This window comes from Drosophila montana, unplaced genomic scaffold (genome assembly GCF_035044405.1).
Source record: "Drosophila montana isolate Dmon_TW-CO22-7 unplaced genomic scaffold, ASM3504440v1 contig_402_1, whole genome shotgun sequence".
Classification (NCBI taxonomy): domain Eukaryota; kingdom Metazoa; phylum Arthropoda; class Insecta; order Diptera; family Drosophilidae; genus Drosophila; species Drosophila montana.
This window is the reverse complement of record NW_026998739.1, coordinates 4489472-4514204: the sequence shown is the minus strand read 5'-3', so window position 1 is coordinate 4514204 and position 24733 is coordinate 4489472. Positions and strand designations below refer to the sequence as shown.

At 37.9% G+C, this 24733-nt stretch overlaps 2 protein-coding genes across 2 annotated transcripts; both read left to right on the top strand.

Moving 5' to 3' along the window:
* The first annotated feature begins 564 nt into the window (after nucleotides 1-564).
* LOC135439110 (beta-1,3-glucosyltransferase) lies at nucleotides 565-8376 on the top strand. Its single transcript, XM_064697736.1, has 7 exons — nucleotides 565-1195; nucleotides 2053-2189; nucleotides 2276-2690; nucleotides 4556-4688; nucleotides 5678-5831; nucleotides 6399-6944; nucleotides 8220-8376. The coding sequence occupies exons 1-6, from the start codon at nucleotides 815-817 to the stop codon at nucleotides 6931-6933; spliced, it is 1755 nt and encodes a 584-aa protein (XP_064553806.1). The 5' UTR covers nucleotides 565-814; the 3' UTR covers nucleotides 6934-6944; nucleotides 8220-8376.
* Nucleotides 8377-19559: 11183 nt separating this feature from the next.
* Nucleotides 19560-20561, top strand: LOC135438977 (ribosomal RNA-processing protein 7 homolog A). Its single transcript, XM_064697548.1, has 2 exons — nucleotides 19560-19691; nucleotides 19749-20561. Exons 1-2 carry the CDS (start codon nucleotides 19667-19669, stop codon nucleotides 20522-20524), a joined length of 801 nt encoding a protein of 266 aa, XP_064553618.1. The 5' UTR covers nucleotides 19560-19666; the 3' UTR covers nucleotides 20525-20561.
* The last annotated feature ends 4172 nt before the right edge of the window (nucleotides 20562-24733 follow it).

The following is a 24733-nucleotide window of genomic DNA, read 5'->3' as shown; positions in this document are numbered from 1 at the left end:
AAGCTGTTACCTATGGGCATATTCCATCAGCTCTTAATTGAAAGTTGCATTAGAATTTCATTTTAAACTTTCTAGCTAATTTATGAGACAATTGCGGAATCATAGAATCAGTTAAAAGCCAGCTTTATTGGCCATCACATAACATATCCCTATTCTTTCTTTTTATCCAAGCAAAACTTATACACAGCTTTTATTTTTTAACACTAATCTAAAGTAATGCCACAACAATTTAAAATTGATAAGGTCAGGGCATCTAAGGAAAATGTCGAAAGTTTAAAGAGCAATCATAAATTACAATGAAATAAACATTTATGCGCAATCAAGTCTTTATTTTCCGCAATCTCAAGGTTCTGACCAACTTAGGATACACGGGCAAATAATCATTCAAAGTAGCTGTTAATCACAGGGCGCACTATATACTATTTTCATGCACACACACACATACCCACACACAGATGCACGTCAATTCATTGTCAATGCCAGTAGGCGTTGCCAACTGTTGCGCGCAATTCCAATTTCATTCATAAAAATTTAGCGCACTTTGGCGCCTGCGCATTCGCGATAAGCATGTGCCAGCCAGCAATTTAATGCCATTTTGCGCCAAAATTACAAAACACAATCACAGTTGCTTCAGTACGTTTTCGCACGTTCATTAATGCAGTCGCATTTGGGGAACGGCGCCACTTCGAAGTGATTGGCAACGCAACGCTCAGTCGTAGCAGTGTGTTAAAGTGCTGTTGCTGTTGCAATATCAGCTCTGTTAACCGTAAAATGTTAACATATTAATACAAATTAAAAAAAACAAGTGCAAATAATGCAGTTAAAGCCTAGTTTCTTGGTATTGTCATTTTTATTGTGTCTTGGCCGTGTTTGTGGGGTTAAAGAAATACTGTTGCTCATTTCCTGTCCGCAACAAGCCGAAATTAACTGTCGAGCTCTGCGCGAAAGCCTGCTGCAGCAACAACAACAACAACTAAATGAGGCAATTCCAACGGATTATGATTACGCCATTAAGGTGCACATATTGCAAGAACTATTCAATTACTGGACCCTGCTGGACGCGCTGCCCTATTTGCAAGGCAAGACACGTTTGCTAAACGCGAATACCGATTGGATTATTTGGTGCCAGCACAACACGCACGTCTCCTCGCTGCGTGGCCTGCTCGAGCAGCTGCATCGCCAGGATGCGCAAGAGGTGAATTTCGTTTGCCGTCGCGAAAACACATCTTTTCGTATAATTTAGAAAAATTGTTACAGCTTGTTTGTTGAACAACAAATGTGTGTTGGAAATACTCCCATAAAAATACAAACATATCAAAAGCTTTACAACAGATCGTAGAATCAATTTCAATACAAAGCAGTTATTATAGAAAATATAATGCGTATAAGAGACGAATTTTTCCAAGCATTGTAACAATTTTCTAATGAAGAGTTTTATGAATTTTTACAATCAGAAGTAAATGTTTCCTCAATTAATGTAAAAATGCTATAAGAAACATTATAGAAACATTTTTTTTTATTCAAATAAATACTTTAAAAAGTATTCCGAAAATGAATGTATATTGACAAGTTATACCTATAGAATAGCGATTGTTTCTAAAGAGCTAGAGATTATATGACATAATAATATATTTATGCCCCAGGGTCTACAGCCTCATAAGAGATAACACTCTTAATTAAATGAAAAGTTAAAAAATGTTTAATTATCCACATCTTAACTTGATGTTGGTAATCAAATTAACTGTAATCCGAAACACTCTTTTTTTTAAATGCAAATATAGAAAAGCGAAAAGAGCTATATGACATAATAAAACACATAAAACAGTTAACCGAAGATTCAACTGTTGAAAGAGAGCGAGAATATATGGCATAAGAATATATTTATGACCCAGGGTCTACAGCCTCATAAGAGATAACATTCTCAATTAGATGCAAAGCTTTTTAGAATGTTTAATTATCGGCATTTTAACTTGATGCTGGTTATCAAATTTATCAGCATCAACTTCTCAACTTGGCAACTGTTTTCTTTTTTTGTTCAACGTGTTTTTAAAGTTGGCCTACTACGGACATGCCTTGTACGATGCTGAGGCCACCATTGTGCATCATTTTGCGAACTACAAGGATCCAACATGGTTTCCATATCCCATGCTAAGTGCTGGCGTTGTTTTCACCGGTGCTTTGCTGCGCAGGTGAGTCGGAACGGACAGAATGTTTGAGCATCGCATCGCATGGCATCGTGTGTGGCCATAACTCATCATGGAACATGCATTTTCAGCCTGGTCGAACTTGTTGCTGTTAATGCCCCGAATGCCACAAGGCACAGCGAATTTGCGATAGATGCCGCCCATGAGCTGGCCCGATTCATTTTCGATAATTTAGCACCTGCCGTGCCAAATGCTGATGATAATGATGATGATGGCAAAAGTAGCAGCAGCAGCAGCAGCAGTAAGAACATCGACATCGACATCGACATCAACATCAGCAAAAGGGACGTAGACTTTGTCGACATGTTGCAGCGCAAAATAATTTTGAAAAGTGCTGACTACATTTGTCCCTGGGCGAGAGTGTCGCCAGCCTGGTCGTTGGCATCCTCAGAGACGACAGCGAAGAAGCCAGCGCCAGCGCCAGAGCCTCTGCCCTGCTTCTTGCATGCAAAGCCGGAAGTGGCCGCTGGGAATGCTGCACATTGTGTGAGTTGAATAATGGGGCGTATTCACATCAAGTGGCGGTGGGGTCATTTAAGATTGAAGGAACACGCTGATGGCTGATGGTCAGCTGAATTTGATGCGATTCAAGTAAAGTCTATTCGCTGTTGCCTGAATAGTTCAGTACCCCTTCCCTACATAGCCTACATACTATACACACTCTTGATCACAATAATAAGTACATAACCCCATTTTTGCATGCAAATATTTAAAGTTATATTAAATATAGATACATAGTCTCTTTTTCATTATGTTGTCAAAAAATACAGAAAAAATAGTTAAGTAATATGCAATACATACTTTGAATAACAAGGCGTAGCTTATATTCTTTCAAGCTTCATTATACTCTCCCTCTCTCGCTCTCGTCATATTTCCTTTCCAGTCTCTACCACTACCGAGCTCTACGTTTTATTGCGCGCCATTTTGCTTTCGTTTAGCGACACTCATTTTACACACACATATTTGCATAAACATAAACGTTGATTTACGGGCACAAAACGGTTGAAACAATGACGAAGTATTAACTTTGTAGAATGTTTACCGAAACACACAACACTTGAACTAATCGCGGCTAGTACCAAAGACTGTGACAAAAAAAAAACGATTTGACATGCACGCGCGAATGGTGCAACCGATCTAAAGAGCAGACGCGCACAGACTAAATTATCTCAAAAGGCATTCGCACTATTACACTAACACTAATACAACATCTGCGCTCAGTCCTCTCACACTGCTCGCGCTCTAGGCTGGATACGCTACCAATATAACGGGATCGGCGTCAAAGAACACAGTAACTATATGCATGAATAAGCTCTCTCATTCATACCATCAAAAACGCCATATCTTACGTAGACAGTAGATAATTACTTATATTCCACGCTCAGTCTCCGCAAAGTGTTCACTCTCCAAATGAACGCTCCCTGGCCTCTTCTATTATTGTACCCACATTAAAGGATTCATTTCGTCCATCTCTTAATGATAGAGATTTGAAAATAAGTTCATTTCGCAAGAAACGGTAAAAATCTGTAAAATACGACTTTAATGACTTTTCTCATTAACCATAAAAAATATTGGATAAAAATGTAAATAATTTAATGGACTTTTAGTTTTTTTTTTTCACTTTACTGCGAGGAACATTTACAAAATCACTTGTTTATTATATACTCTTGCGTATTTGAAGAGAAATAAAAACAATTTGCTTGGAATATCGAATTGAATGAAAATTCGAAATATGTATGTGCCATTTATTTAATATTTAAATTAATGTATATTTATTGTTTTTGCAATTTTTTGATATTTTATATTTTTACGACCATTTCGCATTAAAATCTCAATACAATTTTACCAAAATTTTTCGTTGAGCCACTGGAAAGTGTGGAGCTACATATTTTAATTTATCGTTTGTTTGTCTAAAAATGCCAAAATTCCTAATAAATTTTGTAAATTTAGATTTAAAAGAGAGAGCATTTATTTTCACAAATAATAAAATATTACGCATACGCGCCGTGGCGCCTGCATGAAACTAAAAACCCGACGTATGTGTAATTAACTTTAAATGCTTAACTGCATGTTTTAAAGTATATTTTATATGTTTGATTTTTAGACACAGATTGAATGAAATACTTCGTAAATTAACTATGCCATGGCATGGCTGCAGAGTAGGTAACATGTTTAGTTTAATGTTTTTGCGATTTAAAGGACGACAAACATTTGTCCAGACATGCTTGAACGGGGCAACGGGGCATTCAGGCAATTAGCATTTGAAACCTATAACCATAAATTCTCTGACAACGGTCAAACACAAACTGAAACTGAAACTGAAGCCGAAACGATTCTCTCACCCACAACAGGTGCACACAACTGGCGCACACATCTATTTTGCAATCAAGACCTGTGCAAAATTCCATAAGGAGCGTATACCAATCATCGAACGCACCTGGGCGCCCGATGCCATGCGGCGCAAATACTACAGCGATGTGGCAGGTAAAGCGACACAACACGACAACGATGAGCGCAATTAAAGCAAATGACTGGCTGCTGCTGCTGCCTTCACTCTGAATTTGGGCGGGGCGGGGCGGGGCGGTGTGTAGAAAATAGGCAAACTCTCGCACACTTGCATACAAAAACAAGTAAGAGTACGCTAGGCGGCAGTGCACGACCATAAGATACTCTGTACTCAGCGCTAACAGAGACTAGGGCTTTGCTGCTGCTTCCCTTAGCTTCATATTATGGAAAAGATATCCCATTATAACTTCACTTTTTATAATCCGAACTTTGTGTATTTTTTGCCGCTAGAATATGGAACCTTAATGTGTGTATGCACCAAAGCACAAAGCTCTAGATTTAAAAATGACTTTGGATTAAATTATTCGGGAAATTGGAAAAAGATTTCCAAAATTAAATAATTTTACTATAAGTACATACTAAATTTAGTGTCTGTAGCTCTTAAAATCTCCATGTTATGCTATAAAAATCCAAATTCCATGTCGATTTTTATCGATATGACGAAAAACAGATATTTGTCGATAGTATGAAAACAAAGGCAGATTTATCGATATTATTAAGATGGAGATATTTATCGAAACTATGAAAGTAAAGAGAGAGAGTTAAAATAATATATATAATATATAAAAATATATAAGAATTTAAAAATTCAGTTTTATCGCTTTTGTAGTTCTCCGATAGCACTAGCTAGACCGGCTATTCAAGTTGATCAAGAATATATATAACACTTATCGACACTTTATCAACACAGGTTACAGGGTATTAAAAGGAGCACAAACTAAACATGCAAGCAAACCTAAACACACACGTATAGCCTCGAGCTGGATGACTCGCAAAGACGTGGAGTCAACCAGTTTGCAATTGCAGCAGCTGCCATATTGAATATTCATTGATTTGTCTTTATGATCTTTCACCTTGATGCTACCTGCGGACACAACAACTGCAACTACCAATGGCAACCGCAACAGATGCCGGCATACCAACAATCAGCACGGGCCAAGCCAATGTGCCGACAGGACATTGTGCCAAGACATTGGCTATTTTGCAATTATCCCTCAAGGATATCAACGAGCAGCCGCACATACGCTGGCTGATGCTAGTCGACGACGATACGCTTCTCAGGTGTGTATAAGTGTTTGTGTGTGTGTGTGTGTGTGTGTGTGTGTGTGTGGGTGTGTGTGGGTGTGTATCAAGGCTGCAAACAGCTTTTTGATCCGAAACGGAATTATGCATTTTAATTTGCCTTTGAAATGATTTTGTTGGCTAAGCAAGAGCCGCATCGCATTCTGATGCGAACCACTTATTTCTAATTTACTGGATCAAATTGACTATTTTTTGCTTCTTTTCTTTAAATATTATTGTAACATTTTTAATTTGTTTTGTAATTAATACAAAAAAAAATGTTATATTTGATGAACCAAGGATGCCTTCATTGGAGCCAGTTTCATGAACCAAAGAATGGCTCCGAACCGTGAACCGAACCACTTACAACTTTTTTGGTTAAGTTTGCAGCCTTAATGTGTGTGCGTGTGTGTGGGTGTGAGCCAGGATTTTTATGCGGCTTACACGCCTCAAAGCACATTCAATTTAAATTATCATTGTTATTCTTCTTCTTGTTTATATCAATATATATATATGTATGTATATGCATTTTGATTGATATCAATATGCGGCATTAATCCTTCGCAGCGTGCCCCGTCTGAGCGCTTTGGTGAGCTGCTACAACCACACGGCGCACATATATCTGGGCGAACGCTATGGCTATCGGCTGTATGCGCCGGATGGGTTCAATTATCACACTGGCGGCGCTGGCATTGTGCTCAGCGTGCCGCTGGTCCGGCTCATCGTGGAGCACTGCAGCTGCCCGGCGGCCAGTGCGCCGGACGACATGATATTGGGCTACTGCCTGCAGGCGCTGGGCGTGCCGGCAGTGCATGCGCCCGGCCTGCATCAGGCACGGCCACAGGACTATGCGCCGGAGCTGCTGCAGCTAAATGCGCCCATTTCGTTTCACAAATACTGGCACACATCGCCGGAGCACACGTACACGCGCTGGCTGGGCGGCACCTTGGCCAATGCCAGCAGTGCGCGTCCAGCGCCACGTCCGGGCAAAGATCGCCTGGCCACGCCGCTGCAGCTTAACGGACGCGCCCTCCTGCAGCTGGCCAATATGGGCGCTGGCCTGGATGGCGGCGGCACCTCAAAGCATCATCTGGACCTCTAATTTGCGTTCAGGTGAGTGGCAGGTTGAAAGTACTACTTGAAGCGCATTTCGAAAGCAACAAATCCAAGCGAATGCCGCTGACACTGGCAGTTGGACAAATGTTGTCACCACAAAGCCGTGGCCTGTCCAAAATATTCAATCTACTCCAGCCAGAAGCCAGAGCTGCAGCCATCAAGCGCCTGCCAAGCACACACACACACACACACATACACAAATTTTCCCATTTTCTACACGGAAAAACTTTGCCAGTTTTGAGTTGGAAAAAGGTGTGCGGCAAGCGCTGATTTGTTCATTCGGGTTGTGTGTGTATGCTTTTGTGTGTGTGTGTGTTTGTGTTTTGTGGTTTTCGTGTCACTTTAATTAGTGGAAATGCTTAAATGTGGCTGCGAGTCGCGAGCATGGTGCAGACTTTATGGACGTTTTCCAGGTTCCAAGAATCTAATATTTTAAATAGTTACCAAGCAACACTGCACAATTATCTTTAAAAAGCCGAAGGCAAAATACCCTTGCGGATATAAGAAACCCTATTTTGAATCGATTGTTGCCATATATATGTTATATATATATCATATATACTTTTTCATATAGTAGTCCGTTGTTGACAAACCATTTGCCCATAAGTAAGCAGTAATTCGTCTCGTAAATGTCAAGTTATACCAAGATCTCGTGGAAAACAAAAAATGTTACTTCATTATGTGTACTTCATTTTCTGATTTGCAAACCCTAAATATATAAAACTGTTGGGCCCGAATGCCTGACTGGAAAATTCAGCCCGCAAATGTCGAAGATTCGCTCAAAACGATTGTTTCAGTGAATTTGGAATTCCACCCGCAAGTGCGGAAAAACTGATTGCATGTAACTATTTTGTTGCTGCAATAAGAATAAAAAAAAGAATACGTGTTTCAACGGTTTTGGAAATTCCAGCCGAAAGCGTGGAAAATTTAGTTACATCCAACTTTTATGTTGCTCTTTATAAGAACTTAAAAAGTACGTTTAGTGATTTACAAAATACCACCCGCAACTGTAGAAAATTCCATTGCACGCACTTTTTTTTGCTCTTTATAAGAATACGCATTTCAAAATGATTTTAAATTTCACACAGAAGTGTGAAAAATGTAGTTGCATGCAACTTTTTTGTTCCGCTTAATAAAAAAATTATGAAAACGTATTTTAGCGGTTTTGAAATTCCACCCGTAACTGAGGAAAGTTCGCCTGGGCAAGGCCGGGCAATATTCGCTAGTTCATAAATATAATAATAAATTGACTTACCCTTTGTTGTATTTCAGATTAAATATCCAAAAGCAGGCAGCCATTCAGAAGTCAAGACCATGAATTTATCTAAAAGTGAAATGTGAAAATAAATGTCATTAAAGTGAAGTCCATGAAAAAGGTAACCAAAATTCGATGTCAAGCATAAACTTTGAAAGAGAATTGAAGTTAGATATTTCGATAAAAATTAGATGTATTATATAGTAATAAATGAAAAAAATTGATATTTATTTCATCAAACTTAATACATATCTGTTTTTTATTACAAAAAACACAATCAAAAAACAAGTTTTATATTTCTTAAAATTTTAAAAGGTTTTCAATTGTAAGTTTTCGTTGTAGATGCCATATAAATGTTCCTTGGTTTTAGGTGTTTTTAAATTAAAGTCTATTTATTTTTTTTGGCCAAATAATTGATATTAGACCTGCGACATTGGGCACAAAATTTGCATTTTATTTCAATTTGATGGCACTCGAAGACCACCTGCTCATCCGTATCACTCAAAGCTGAAAGCATGGCCAAGCAATTTGAATGACTTTTTCGCACCTTACACTTACTTAAACCTCATTAAATGTAAATTTGTGCAAGGACCAGCTCGAGGACGACAGCTGGGCTCCGGCGCTGATGAGGGGCATCAACAGTTTACGCTCGACTGCATTATTCGAGTGGTTTATCCGACGGCGGTTGGCTGGATGCCCCAACTGAACTGAACTGAGCTGAACCAAATGGTGGATGCATCTTTGAGATGCTCGCCGATAAACAAACAATGCGCTTCATTTATCCGCCCATTGTAGGCCACGCCCGCCACGTTGCATGCAACATACTTCAATGCAGACTCATGTACCCCAAAGTGCATCTATTATTCAAATACTAATCAATACTTTTCGCAAGTATCCCCGTCGCCGTGGGAGTTGGAGAATTCGGATGACTTCACTAAATAGGTGAAAACAATGTGTCAGTTTATTTGGACGCGTTGACAGTTGTAATTGTCTGCGGTTGTATTCTCGTTTAACTTCAATTATTCACCGAGTTAGTGAAAGTTTAGTCGTGTTTCTGCGAGCTGCCAAATTTAAGACATGCCCCAAAGATAATGTCATCAATAGACTAACAATATTTTGGGGTGCACATAGAGGAAAACTATTCGTATTCAATTTGGGTCATGCTGTTATTATTATTCCCTCACGAACAGCTTGAGCAAGTTTATTTACATTCTTTATATACCCTGTACTCGTTATATAGTCGGGACGACCGCATAAGGAACATATATTAATTCCGCACTAACAGACAATTCGATTATGTCATGTGTGTCTGTCTGTCTAAAGTTCCTTCAATTTGCAGTCTATGTTCGCATATAAATTATATTTTGTGTTATCGATAACTACTCTTTTCGATTATCGATGGCCGATTTTCCCAAATATCGATATTCCATCAATATCCGACATTTAAGACATCAAGTTTGTCATTTTCTTATCACAAATAAGGCATATTTCGCATTTTGAATACTCCACACGACAAAAGAAAATAAAAAGCCTATAGAAGAGGGCTACAGGATATGTTTAAGTCGGGCATTCTCTTTTCTGGCTGCGGCCTAGAAACTTAAGCTGATATATGTAAAAATTATATGGAAAAAATAATAAGAACGCGAAAAATCGATTGTTTTTTTAATCAATAAAAACTAATTAAATAAAAAATATATCAAAAAAGTTTAACTAAAGTGATAAATTAATTTGGTAAAAAAGTTCATATAATTGAACTGTTTTACTATTTATACGCCGAAGATTTAATACCCTTGTAGACATTCGCTTTACGAGTTTGCAGACATGAGTTTGATGAAAATAATTTGGAAAGCAGAATATTTTGCCATACTTTTCGACCGATCTTTCCTATGGCAGCTATATGATAAAGTGCTCCGATGTTGATAGAATTTTGCATATATGACGAACATATCAAATCGGCTGTGGATGCTGATCCACATAATATATATGCTTAATGGGGTCGTAGATGTCTCCTTCTATGCGTTACACATTTCATGACAAAGTTATAATACAAGAGTATAAAAATTAATTTGGCAAGGAAGCCTTATTAAATCTAATTATTACCTTTGTATAATTTAACTATTATTAAAAAAATCATATCTATTAACTGTAATATCGGAATAAACAGCTGAACCGAAGGAGTATTAGCTCAGGCTATAAAAAATAGATTTAAAGTTCTCTAAGAGAAAAAACAAACAAAATTTTTGGCATAATTATTATTTTGAGGCATATTTTTGAGTAATTATTTGAGCAAAGTTTTTAAGAGCATATATGAAAGACTTGTGTAAATGAGAAAATCTCTTTTAAGTATATATAGGTTTGTTTATTTATTTTTCCTTTGCGGCTCAAAGGTTTCAAATACAAAAGAGGAGCTCTATAAAATGCGAGCAAGGCTGCCAGCTTAGGTGAAGGTATATTCAAGTCTCTCAGCTCTTTAAAGTCTCTTCACATACTTTGTCTCGTCTGGCTGCGAACGCGACACTCGACACTCGACTCGCCTTGCTTATCTCTGGCGTGGCAGAGGAGGCAACGTGCCAGGCTGGCACAGGAAGACACATTCTCATCTACGAGGACGTGTACTTCCTGCCGCTTCGTGCCCTAATTAGTTGCGGATTTTTCAATGAATACGAAGCAGCAACAGCCACCGCATGCCGGCAATGCGACAACTTGAATTCCAAATAAATTTAATTACCAACCAACTTGCAGTTAAATAAATGCCACATTTGTATGTACATATACACAAACATATATAAATATATATACATATATTCCCAATCAACGCCAGTCGTAGTCATCTTCCTCAGATTCCGCATAGTCTACGGGCACATTTTCATCATTTCCATAGTCATCATTGTAGTAGCCATCATCCGCATCTTCTTCCACTGAGGTCGCCTGTCGTGGTCCCACAAAGCTGATCGCATTTCGCGGCAGCAGCTGTATTTTGGCCAGGTTGCGTTGTTTCTCATTCTTGTAGAGCTGAAATATTGCCGGCTGCATGGGATCACTGGGACTCCAGGGCAAAGCACAGAGTGTGCTCAGCGAGAGAACTGCGCGTTGGGATGAATATTTTCGAATTTGTCAAATCAATCATTGTATATATAACTTTATATAATTTTAAGCCCAACCACTAACTAAACGCGCAACACGAACTAAACTGAAAGTCGATTTTTTTGAACAGATATTATATTAAATAATAGAATAAAGAATTTTTGTATTGCCTCAAAAAAGTATTTATTTATCGTGGAGTATATTTCCTATAGATCTGCTAAACGCTTTTTATTTAATTTATTCCTTTTTTTTATATTATAGTATAATTTTGTCATAAATTGTGTAACGCATAGAAGGAGACATCTCCGATCCCATTATCATTATTATCCATTATCCACCTGTCCGTCTGTCTGTCTTTCAGTTTAAAGCCTATCTTGAATAGGTTCGTCTTTCTATTATATGCTGCACATAAGTCGGAACTGACCGGATCGGAGGTCTATATCATATAGCTGTCATAGGAACGTTCGGTCGAAAAGTTGGTTCTGGTATGGAAAACAGTTTTGCTTATCATAATATCTTAACCAAACTCTGCATTTTAAAGTTTCAATATGCTCGCTACATATATGCAAATCGTATTCTATCAACATCGGACTAATATATCATCTAGTTGCCACTATAGGAACGTTCGGTTCTTATATGGAAAACTATTCTCTTTTCCAAGATATTCTCGTCAAACTCAGCATTTACAAGCTTCACAATTCTCACATATCTGTTAAACCGTAAGACAAATGCGTATAAGAGTATTAAGTTTTCGGTGTGCCGAAGATATCCCCACTTTCTAGTTTAAGATTTGAGCAACTTTTGCGTTCTCTCTACTTACCGAAGCAAGCCAGCACAACTGTCAACTGCATTTTCACAATATCAACTGAGGCTGCTTGTGAAATGCATTTGGGCTTTTTATAGCAAACATTTGGAAGCTGCGCTTATTTGTGGACAATAATAATTTTGGAAGCTTTTCTTTTAATGCTGATTTGATGATCATTTAATGGAAAGTAAAAGTTGTTGGCCCTTCTTTTTGTCGTTAAAAAAATTTTATATACAACATAATTGTATTGATTGTGTCAGCGATTTTGATAGCTAAAGAACTTTAAATAGTTTAACAACTTGGATTTTATGTCTTATGCAGATGATGAAAATTGTTTGATTTAAGCTCAATTTAGTTGGGTTTCTGTTGTTGTTGTTGTTGTAAGTTTGCCCTCAGTTTATGTCTTTTCACTTTTGCCGCTGTCAAAGTTGTTGAGGCTTTAATCTACGAAATACATAAAAATGTAAACTCCAAAGAAAATGTCAAAAATTGTGAACATTATCTTGAGAGTTTCATGCAGCATTTTCTTTTGCATAAAATTACAGTTTGTCCCTGGCGAGGACACATGCGCAAATAGAGAGATGAGATTACATGGACATGGGTGTTGCTTGTGGCTACTTGAAAGTAGATTATACGCAACACGCACAATGTCACGTCGGTAAAGGTCCAGCTGGGGCTGGCTTGGTGTGGCTTGGTTTGACTCGCCTTGGGTTTGGCGTTAATCTTAGTCCAAACATCAAAAAGTTAAGCCACAGCAAAATTTAAGTAAACGCCAAACCAACCCAACGCAACCCCGCCCACCGCACAACCAAAAACGAAATGAAGCATGAACAGAAATTGTTTAAAAAGATTTCTCTCACACAATGTGCAACAAAATCCTTGGCGATTTGGCAAACAGTTTGTGAATAGGTTTGGGGACCAACTGTAGCTGCCACCTCTTGGACTCTGTGTGTTTCTTGACGCAAGTTTCACTTGAGCTCAACTCGGCTCAACTCAGCTCAGTTTGGCCAATTCCCATTTGAATTTAGTCAATTGTTTTAGTTTTGTGTTTGAATTTAACACACTGGCAAACTCACTTGGCTAGGTTTTGATTTGCTGCAGCTAAACTTGTATGTAAATTTACAATATTTTATAGTCTAGGGTATTATAATATGTATGGAGTAAACAGCACATTGATTTGCGTTTTTATCCTAGTCAATGTATTTTTCATGAATTTAAATCCAAGGTGGAAATTGTTTAAAAACCTTTTTAAATGTTCTAAAAGCTTTTATTATTATTTTCTATATCCTGAATCCATTGAAACTGGCTGGAAAGGGAATAATGGCTTTGTGCAAACGTTTGTAACAGGCAGAAGGAAGCATCTTCGACCCCATTGTTGGTCAACCTTCTGTCTGTCCGTCCGTCTGCCTGTCCGCCTGTCCGTATAATTGGAATGCGTCGATCTCACAGTTTGTTTGCGATTATCGATAACTTGCCCTGCTTCCAAGCAATCGATTATAATCGATATCGAAATTTTCTTTTCTAAGAAAATCTCTGGTTTTATTGGCCAGAGGGCGACTCAAATTTGGTGTATATATAGATCAAGTTTCTTTCATTTTAGAGCAACCCCTCTCCCCTAGCTCGAGCTGCATTTTGTGTTGGTAGAAGAAGCTTAAGGGTATTCCCTGCACTTTGCCTTTTTTTTTATTTTTAAATTACGTTCATTTGTATTATTTTTATATATTATTTTATTTTTATATATTTTCTTCATTTCCTGTAAGCTCATTAATATTTTGGATGGGAAACTCGAAATATTATTATATTATATAAAAAAATCAGATAAAAGCAACACACATAACTCAACCCAACCTATCTTCCAGGCTGTGGGGATGACTTAATTCGGATTCAGGTCATTGAAAATATTGCCCAAATATGCTAACATAATGGAATTAATTTACTCCATAAATTTGATGCGTAAAGCAACCAAATATCATTAAAAGTTTCACCTTTTGCTTTGCTTGCCTAGAACATTTATCGTTACCTTTTTTCTTTTGCTCTTTGTCTTTAATAGATTTGCAAACGAAATAACGCCATGTGGAAGTCTGCTAATCTGCCGATCTCTATCTTGGCAAATTTGTTGAATAAATTCTCGGTTGCCACTGTTTGAGCTGCCGGCTTATGTTTCATTCATTCATCAGTCAAAAGTTGGGCAAATTTTCAAATCGCTGTCAGGCATTTGCCAGCCACAAAACACAAACTTTGAGCCCTGAACCCATTTAGATCAAGTTACGGCGCCTCAAAGCAGGCAACTTCATTCAAACAAAACGCAAACGAAATCCTTGCAGTTAGGCAGCAATAAATTTTTGTCCATGTCTAAAGTTTAACTGGAGGACCAACAAGAAAAAACACTACTCGGGAGTGGCAGATACCCTGACTGGCAGATACCCTGAATACATACACGTACACAGGCCTACACACAAATGCACATATGCTTCATCTTCCTTACATAAACCCATACTATGCATAATGCTATCTCAAATAACTTCGGTGTTTATTGTCCGATCTACAGGAAACTTTCAGAGCATAAATATAACGCCCATCAGTGTGTGCATACCTAAGCATAAGACTATGCCTCCAAAAATGGTTCTGTTTATATACCCTTGTAGAGAGTATATAATCTCTGACCTCATAAAGTATATGAATTCTAGAACAGCATCAATAGCCGAGTTAATATAGTCAAGTCCGGGTTTCTTACTGTCTGTTTCTATGCGAACTCGTCTCCTCAATTTTAAAGCTTTCGTCATAAAACTTTCTATAGCTGCGTCTGTCTATATCATATAATTGCTATAGGAGCAATCCGCTAAAAAGTAGGTTCTTGTATGGAAAAATATTCTGTTTTCAATATTAATATAAAACTCAGCATTTACGAGCTTCACTAATCTCACATATCCGCAAAACCGTCAACAAGGGTTTTAAATTTTTGGCGTATCGAAGATATACTTACTTTCCCTTTTTTTTGTATTTTTGCAACAGCTGCGGCAGATGAAATATTTTAGATCGGTGTATTCTATACGAGTGTCAATATACCAAATTAATTGTCTTTGGCTCTTATAAGCTCCGAGATATGTTTAAAAGCACGAAGAAGTTATTATAGTCTCAGGTTAACGCGTTCATAAATACAGATAGATGGACATAGCCATATCGACTCGTCTATTGTTGTAAGAGTTTATATGCTTAAGAGGCTCGAAGAAGCTGCCTGCTGCCCGTTACATAGATTTGCCCATAACTAATATGCCCCTTTTGGGCAGTTTCAATGGATTCAGGGCATTAAAAAAAAGAATCCCATTTTGTGTCTATCAGGACGTCTAATCTGCAGTCCGTGCAGCAACGCAAGCCCAACTGAATAACTGAACCCATCCAAGCAACTTACCACGTGCAATAAATTCCAAGGCGCAATGTCTGCACTATTTGTGGTTAGCCTCAAGACTTTGGCGTTGGGTCAAAGGTGGTTAAATTGTGCCAGAGAGTGGGGCATGTGGTAGTGTGGCGCGGGGGGGAAGCACGGGGAGGTTACAATCCCAGCTAAACACGCGCCGCGTACGTGATCTGATAGGGAATTAAAGCCGGCACAAACATGTGTAAGTTTGCCCAAATCGCGTCGCATTCGTTTGAGCCCAAGCCACACACGCGCGCACACACACACACACACACACACACACACGCACACACAGAGCAGACTTCCTGCACTCCTTGGTGGCTGTTTCCGTTGCGGTTTTAGCAGCACTGTCTGCACAGTTTGACAGGCGAGGTTCGTTGCGCTAATTTACTTTAAATTGGTTTTTACGGCATTCGCTGCTTATATCCGTGATAAATGACTGGAGGGCGTACTTTGCCGCCCCCAAGCCCCGACTTTCGCCCCCAAAAGATCCCGCTTCCAAGACCCAAATGTCTTTGTTATCGCTAATGGCATCTGTAGCTAATTTTTTGTTATTGTTGCTGTTGTTGTTGTTGTTGCTGTTGTTGCTGCTGTGTGTGGCCCACGTAGTTAAATAAATTGGTAAATAAAAATTAATGCTGCATAAATTACGAATAGCCAATTCATAAAGTTGACGACGTCGCGCTCTTGACAAATTTCCGCTTTTGGCCACTTTTTGGCCATCTAATTAACGAGCAAAAGTTTTTAACCTTTTGTGCAAGTTTTCCTTGCCAGTCCGGCTGCTAGTCCGGGCCAAGAGGTATTGTCCACAATATCGTGCGGCCCCATATTGACTGCTTATCGCCGCAACGCCATCTGAGTGGGCGTGGCATGTCAACTAATGAGAGTCGAAAAAAAAAAGTTTTTCTTTCGGCTTTGCCTTATTCATTGTGGCATAATTAATGAAAGCAACGCTAGTCAAAGCGTTTGGCCGATTAATCAGCTAAAGCTATGGTGGCTATAAGCCGCCCCCTCCCTCCTCCCGCTCCATTGGCTTATTATTTGCCTGCAATGTGGTTAGCTGCAAAATCGCATGGACGTGGGTCACGTTTCAAATGGTAAATACTTTGGTCTACAAATATGTTTATACATTTGTTGGAAATTTAAATGAGCCATAAATAAGCAACTAGCAAAAGTGATGTCAATTGATTTGAGTGTCCAAAATGATTTAAAGTAATGTACCAGCATTTAAAGTTGGGATAAACCTGCTTTCTTTCTTAGTTTCACTCTATTTCTCTCTTTTTTCATCTTTCCCTCGATCATGCTCCCATTTTCTAGCTCTCCTTTAATAACTTTTTATTGATTTCTCGCTGTTGCTCGCTTACTCAATCATTATTCCCCTCAAACTGATTACATTGCCTTTCTATGCGATTTTCATAATCTCAAGTAAGGCCAACCGAATTTTAACGTTTTTTTTCACTTTTTTTACTGTGAAGAACCCCGATAATATTACTGAATTATTAAATTTTTACTTATTATCAGACTGTTATAAATCACTTTGAAACTTATTTTTTCAGCTTCCCTACAATTGAATTTTGCGCAATTAAATTTGCAGCCAGCAAATTTGTTGCCTGTTGAAAATCTGAAATTCCAAATTATGATATGATCACGATTCTAGCAAAGCTGATTGCACAATAATTTTGCGCATTTGAAATAATTTTTAGAAATTTTTGTCAAGCGTCGACGGTGGAAAATAAATTTGCTGCACGTGACGCCATAAATGGCCACAGCAATGGATTTCCGAAAGCTGGCAGCATGGGTTTCTGACCGGGCCAATTGCACAACAATATATTTGTTGATTCGCTGGTGGCGCAAATTGCGTGCCACAAATGGACGCACATAAATCATGCGTGCGACGAAAATCGCTTGGCAACTTTTTACGCACAATTGGCTAAATTCTAAAGCTGCGAACCCGACACAGGTCAGCACTCACACGTCCATTCAAAGTTTTGATATGGGTTTTTCGGGCATTGGATTGCAGCGCCCAACATTTCAAATACTTTAAATCAGAAAGCGGAAAATTAGAAAACAAAACTGTTGCATGGTAGCCGGTTTTTTCTATAGAAAAGTTGGGTTTACATAAACAAATATTTTCAAGATGAGGAAAAGGTAATTGGAATAAAAAATTTGATAAAAATAATGTAAGATATAAAACTTGATTTAACCTAAAGAATTTCTTGAGCTGTGCGAAAAAATCAAGAAGACATCCTTGATTTATTGCATAAATCCAAGAAATTACGCGGTGTTGCACGGCCCGGTATACAAATTTGAACCGGCGACCTGCCGCTGGTTAGTGCGATGCTCACACCCTTTTCTTTTCTCAAAATAAATTCTTTCAACATGTATATGGACGTGTTTAAGTCTTAATTAACATTCATAACTCACAGCCAAGCGTCAGCTAAGCGAACATTTTTAATGAATTTCAAACTCGAAAAAATTTTTCAACGCACTCACAATATGAAAAGAAGATGCAACGAGAGCAGCATTTGTTTATTATGTGTGAGATACTTGAAAGTTCATCAAAATGTTTTTAATGTGGCTTTGGGGGTTGTGTGTGTCCCACTTTTAGTCTAATTAGTCAAGGATTTGGCTGCGAAATGCTCAACCCTCAATAAATAAAATGTAAAGCACGTGCCAGGCGGTATTTAAAATATTCAAATCATAATTTCCTTTTTGCCAGCGCATAATATTAATGCTGTTTGTAAAAAAATTCGAAATTATGCGCACGTACAGCAAAAAGTTTCACAAATTCTTGTTTATTACGTTGAGTTTTATCGGCTTGAAGATTTCAAGTTGGTCAGTGGATCCCTTTGAGATTGACATATATTTTGGTTAAATATTGTGTGCGTGTGGCTTAAAGCTTATCAACAAAATTATATATTGAATTAACTATGCTTTTGGGCACAGCATTGGGAACGCGTATTCATTTGCACATTTAATTACACTTGAGACTTGCACAAAATCAAACCACATTCAAATTGCAATATTCAATCAGCCAGGTTCACCCTCCGCATGTGTGTGTGTGTTTGTGTGTGTATTTGTCCAAAAACAGAGCCCACAATTGCCAGTGCAATTAGGTCGATTTTGTTAGAGTTGGAGACAAGGAATTTTGATTAATGAATACTAACAAATGCATGAGCTGTGCAAGGAAACCTTGGTTATAAATTTACAGATAAAATATCGTATTACAACTGTGCTAATATGTTATTATTATTGCAATAAAAATGGACTTTAAATATACCCAAAACATGCATTGCAATGACGCTGCTTTTAATGAGAGCAACAACAAAAATTCTGGACATTCAATTAATTAGCATCTATTCACAGGACCCAGGACACAGGACACGACACGAGCCAAACGTGCATGACAAACTTCCGCTTTACGGTTCGGTTAAATGAACGCAGTTTGCGGCCAATGGGCGTGGCTTGGCAGAGCAGCTTTAGGGGGCGGAAAGGGCAATGGTGGCGGTTTGGTGCATTTGTGGCCAGTGTGTGCAGTTTTGTTTTCGGACCATTTCACGGGCACATACGAGCCGGAGTAGTGTATGCTGAAGCCGGACAGCTAGCGGAAAACAAATTTTGTACGAAACTAAAATACGTGCAAAGTTTACAAAAAACAATTTGGCTGTGGCTATGCCGCTTCCGTTGCAGCTCCTGCTGAGGTTGTTTAATTATTTGCCATTTAGCTAAGAGAAAAACTTTTGCTAAGCTTTGGATTTAGCAGCAAAATTTTTCTAGCTTACGCGATTCACTGAATTGTTGAACTTGTTATGTTAACCAACGAGGTCTAATGGTTAATTTAAAAATATATACACAATACCCGTCAAATAAAAAATATATATGTTTAACTTCATTTAATATCGCAAGCCAAAGCATTCTATGTTGATTACAAACATGTATGTTCATAAGCTAAATTTCAAATCTACGCGCTCTACTTTTAACAGTGCTGCCACATAGTCACAAAAGTATATGTGGCTTTGCACAGGGCTGCCAGCTGACTGGTTAAACGTGAAGTTGGTTGCGCTGCCGAAAACAGCTGTTCCACCAAATGTTTAGCCAGTTTAAACAAAACGTGTTTACAGTAGTCTAGAACTTGTACCTGATTAATTAAAACATAGAACATGACTGAAATAGAAGGCTATAGAGGTAAGCACCTATTTATTGCATTTTAATGGATGTTAATTAATTAAATACCACACACAGTTGTGCCGCTGCGAATGACGCCGGATGCGAAACATTGTCACAGCGTTTATATGCGCGAGCATTTCATACGTTTAATGGATCCCAACAAACCAAAAGGCCGCACACTATTTCTGCTCAACGTGCCGCCGTATATAACGGAAGAAAGCCTGCAAACGTTCTTCAAGCGCGCCGGCAACGTGGAGAGCGTTTTGTTTGCCGAGAAACCTGGACGCGATGAGACAGCCAAGTGGTACGAGGGAACGGATGTGCCCTTCTCGAATGTCCAGACACCCTTCAAGTTCAAGGTGGCCTATGTGGTCTTTCAGAAGAGCATCAGCATTGGCCGGGCGCTGGCCATAGAAAGCCTCGACTTATTTAACAGCAGCGGCGAATGCCTGATTAAAACGGGCATGGAGCTGTGGCACGACGACTACGAGAACAATTACATACTGGATGTGGAAAAGACCCAGAAGGAAATCAATGCCTATATGGCTGACTACGATAAACGGGAGCGTGCCGCACTGGCGGCAGCCAAAACAAGCGAAGCGGATCCCGACGGTTGGGTCACGGTGGGCAAAGATGGACGCAATGCGGGCTTTGAGCAGAAGGAATCTGTTATTGGACGCATCGAAAGTAAACTGACAAAGGATAAAAAAACCAAGGAGCTCAAAAACTTTTACACATTTCAAATACGTGAAAGCAAAATGCAAAGTATTGTTGAGCTGCGTCAGAAATACGAGGAGGATAAGCAGAAAATCGAATTACTTAAGAAATCGAGACGCTTCCGACCATTTTAGAATAGTTTAGTAATAATAATAAAAATAAATGTAAAATTATAATCTTTGAAGCTAAAAACATGTAGTACAACAGGAAAGGAAGGGTATTTGTAGAGAACCGTTTTAAAGCAATATTCAATCGATCGAAGTTAACTATGCTTGGATTAATTCCAGAAGGGATTAATTACACGCATTCGTTGGAAATTCTGTTTTTAGAACTGAACCTCGATCTATATTTTTCTAATAACGAATGCCGTTCCTATAATTTAAAACTGTTTAAGCTGATTGACTTAGATGTCTTATGATATGTAAATGCGTTCTAAGACGGGTTTTTTGGCTAATTCCACACTTAAGTGTGGAAAATAGATGGAATATGCAATTTTTTTATTTTTTATTTGATTGGCCTCAGTCATTTTCATTTTATGCATCCTGACTAAAATGCAATTTAGTTGAGCTCAACAGATTCCATTCTCGGCAATTGTTTCTAAGCTCATTAATTTGAAGTGAAAAGAAAAACAAGTACGAGTTTTGAAAATTGAATAAACACTCGATTAAGCAAAGCGTGTGTGTGTGTGCAAGCAAAGGTGAAAAGTTGAAATAAATGTTGCATGTTTGTGTTCGGCGAATTTGTGCGCAGAGTCGAATATGAGTTGCATGACACGACCGCTGGCCAAAATCCTCATAAATTTATGGCATTGACACTTTGCCACGACTAAATCCTGGCCTGGCCTGCCATAATTTCATGGCAATGCCATAACTTATATAAGCCAGCCGCAGTTGTGCGCGGACCCGGAGGTGGCCATAAAAGCGCATAAAAACCAAACAAAAAGCCTGAAGAAAAGCAACAACAACAACAAGAATGAGAAGAAGCAGCAGCACAGCGTAGCGCGCTTATTGTGTGATAATCGCATTTGGTTTATGTTAATTTGAGAAATGATAAAAATATTTCGCTTATCAATTTTAATCATCATAATCGTCGCGTTGCCATCGTCGCGACACACACACACAGACAGGCACAAGCACAGGCACAGGCACAGAGCCCGAGCCCAGGCAGCGCTGGCACAGCACGCGATCCGTATCCATTGCTGCTGCTGTATCCATGTGTAGCCATGCCATGAGAACTGCATCAGACTTTTAGGCTTAATGTGGCGCGCGTAAATTTTCGAAGCCGCACAATCGAGCGAACGGGGTAATCTGAGAGTCTGGCTCCGAGTGAAATACAAACGAGGTACGCGTTGGATAACGCATATGCGCGAACAACGTGGCCATCGTCAAGATTGTTGTTGTTTTTGTTGCTATACCCTGTACCCAGTGGAAATGGGGTACATTGGTATATAATATGTAACAAACAAAAGAAAGCATCTTCAACTCGATCTTGGCAACTACAAAAGCTAGAGATTTGAGAATGCATCTATATATTTTTGTATCGATAAAAATCAATTTTGAGATATGCTTTTTTAAGCATAACTTGAAAATTATAAGAGCTACATACAATAAGCTTGGCATGTAGATTCTCTTATAGTATATACAGATTTCGAATATTTCACTTTTTTGATACTTCGCTCAAGTTGCGATTAAATTGAAAAATAATTATGTTTTTAAGTTAGAGCCTGGCTTTCTGGTATATACACAACTTTCAATGTCGACGAAAATTTGATAAAGATCGGACTACAAACAACTCCGCTAATTAAGAATACATATCTTATATATAACGTGGGACTAAGGGAAGAAGATGCACAGTCGCAACGGCAGGGTATCCCCTAGTCGTTCCGATTTCTGACTAGAGCACTTTTGCTTGTTGTGGCTTGTTGTTGCTGTTGTTGCTGTTGTTGCATGCTTGTCATTGGCTGTGGGCCTGGCCTACTGTGGAGCCTCAAGACAGCAACACATTCATAATTTCTTCCGATTTGTATCGTTTTTAAACATTTTAAATTGATTAAAACGCGATAAATCATAATCGCCCAGCGTCTGGTGGGTGATCGTCTGAGGTTATGAGGCTCGTCTGCGACTGGAGCGTCTGCGACTGCGACTGCGACTGTGTCTGTGACCGACCGGGTGATGGAACGATTTATGAGCCTTGAACATAATAAAGTGTTAACGGAACGAGTTATTAAGGTAATCTGAATGCGCATAAGTTAATAAAAGCTCGTTGCACTTTCGTTATGTGGCAGCAGCGACGATTTGCATTGGAGCCGCCAGGTCGCTGGCGACTTGCGTCTAAGGTTGCATAGGCTCCGTTGCGGGACACACACACACACACACACACACACACACACACACACACCAAAGATGTCGAAAAATATAACATAAAACGACCACACGTATGTCTCCCATGCCGCGCAGCAGGACGCCCAAGCCGGCATCAGCTCCAGAGGGCGACGGGCGGGACAACAAAACACAAACGCCGTGTCTTGTGAGCAGAACAATCAATAAATTTGAACACGTGAGCGGGACGCGAATGCGGACGGCAACAACAACAGCAACAACAACAACAACAACGAGCACAGCGCGATAAGTGATCGCCGTGTCGACTGATTGCCCACAAACAACAACAACAACAGCAACAACAACAGAAACAACAAAATTCACCTCGTTTTTTTGCAGTTCGAGCCATTTGGGGAACTGAAGCACTTGGTAACATGGAACAGGAAGTTATTAGTTGTTATGAATAGTTTAGTCACTAATTTAATGGATAGCGAAATTGATTGTTGTGCTATTTAACAAAGTTAATGATTTATTCAGAGTCAAGCCGCACACGCGCGCCTTTATATAAAACAAGTCGGGAGTGCTCGACTAGAAGATATACTGTACACTTTATGTGAGAAACTATAGTAAAGTGATCCAACATATGTGGACTTTATGGGGTCGGAGATGTCTCTTTCTGCCTGTTGGATACATTTTTACGAGGGTATCATACCCTTTTTGTCAATGGGTAAAACAGTAAAATTTATCAATAATCTATAATAGTTATCAATTATCTCTTCTAAGTTACATTTGAACTTGCTACAAATCAGTTAGTTAAGAATGAGAATAGAGAATAAGAATAAGAATAAGAATAAGAATAAGAATAAGAATAAGAATAAGAATAAGAATAAGAATAAGAATAAGAATAAGAATAAGAATAAGAATAAGAATAAGAATAAGAATAAGAATAAGAATAAGAATAAGAATAAGAATAAGAATAAGAATAAGAATAAGAATAAGAATAAGAATAAGAATAAGAATAAGAATAAGAATAAGAATAAGAATAAGAATAAGAATAAGAATAAGAATAAGAATAAGAATAAGAATAAGAATAAGAATAAGAATAAGAATAAGAATAAGAATAAGAATAAGAATAAGAATAAGAATAAGAATAAGAATAAGAATAAGAATAAGAATAAGAATAAGAATAAGAATAAGAATAAGAATAAGAATAAGAATAAGAATAAGAATAAGAATAAGAATAAGAATAAGAATAAGAATAAGAATAAGAATAAGAATAAGAATAAGAATAAGAATAAGAATAAGAATAAGAATAAGAATAAGAATAAGAATAAGAATAAGAATAAGAATAAGAATAAGAATAAGAATAAGAATAAGAATAAGAATAAGAATAAGAATAAGAATAAGAATAAGAATAAGAACAAGAATAAGAATAAGAATAAGAATAAGAATAAGAATAAGAATAAGAATAAGAATAAGAATAAGAATAAGAATAAGAATAAGAATAAGAATAAGAATAAGAATAAGAATAAGAATAAGAATAAGAATAAGAATAAGAATAAGAATAAGAATAAGAATAAGAATAAGAATAAGAATAAGAATAAGAATAAGAATAAGAATAAGAATAAGAATAAGAATAAGAATAAGAATAAGAATAAGAATAAGAATAAGAATAAGAATAAGAATAAGAATAAGAATAAGAATAAGAATAAGAATAAGAATAAGAATAAGAATAAGAATAAGAATAAGAATAAGAATAAGAATAAGAATAAGAATAAGAATAAGAATAAGAATAAGAATAAGAATAAGAATAAGAATAAGAATAAGAATAAGAATAAGAATAAGAATAAATACGAATAGGATTAATAGTAATACAAATTATATAATATTTATTCCATGAACTAGAAGATCTAGACTAGAAACCTTAGTTTCAGGTGTTATGCGCCAAAAAGTAGACTATGCATAGTAAGAGAAATTAACAAGAATCAGCTGATTTAAGCTAAACAAACAGTTGACATAGTTAGA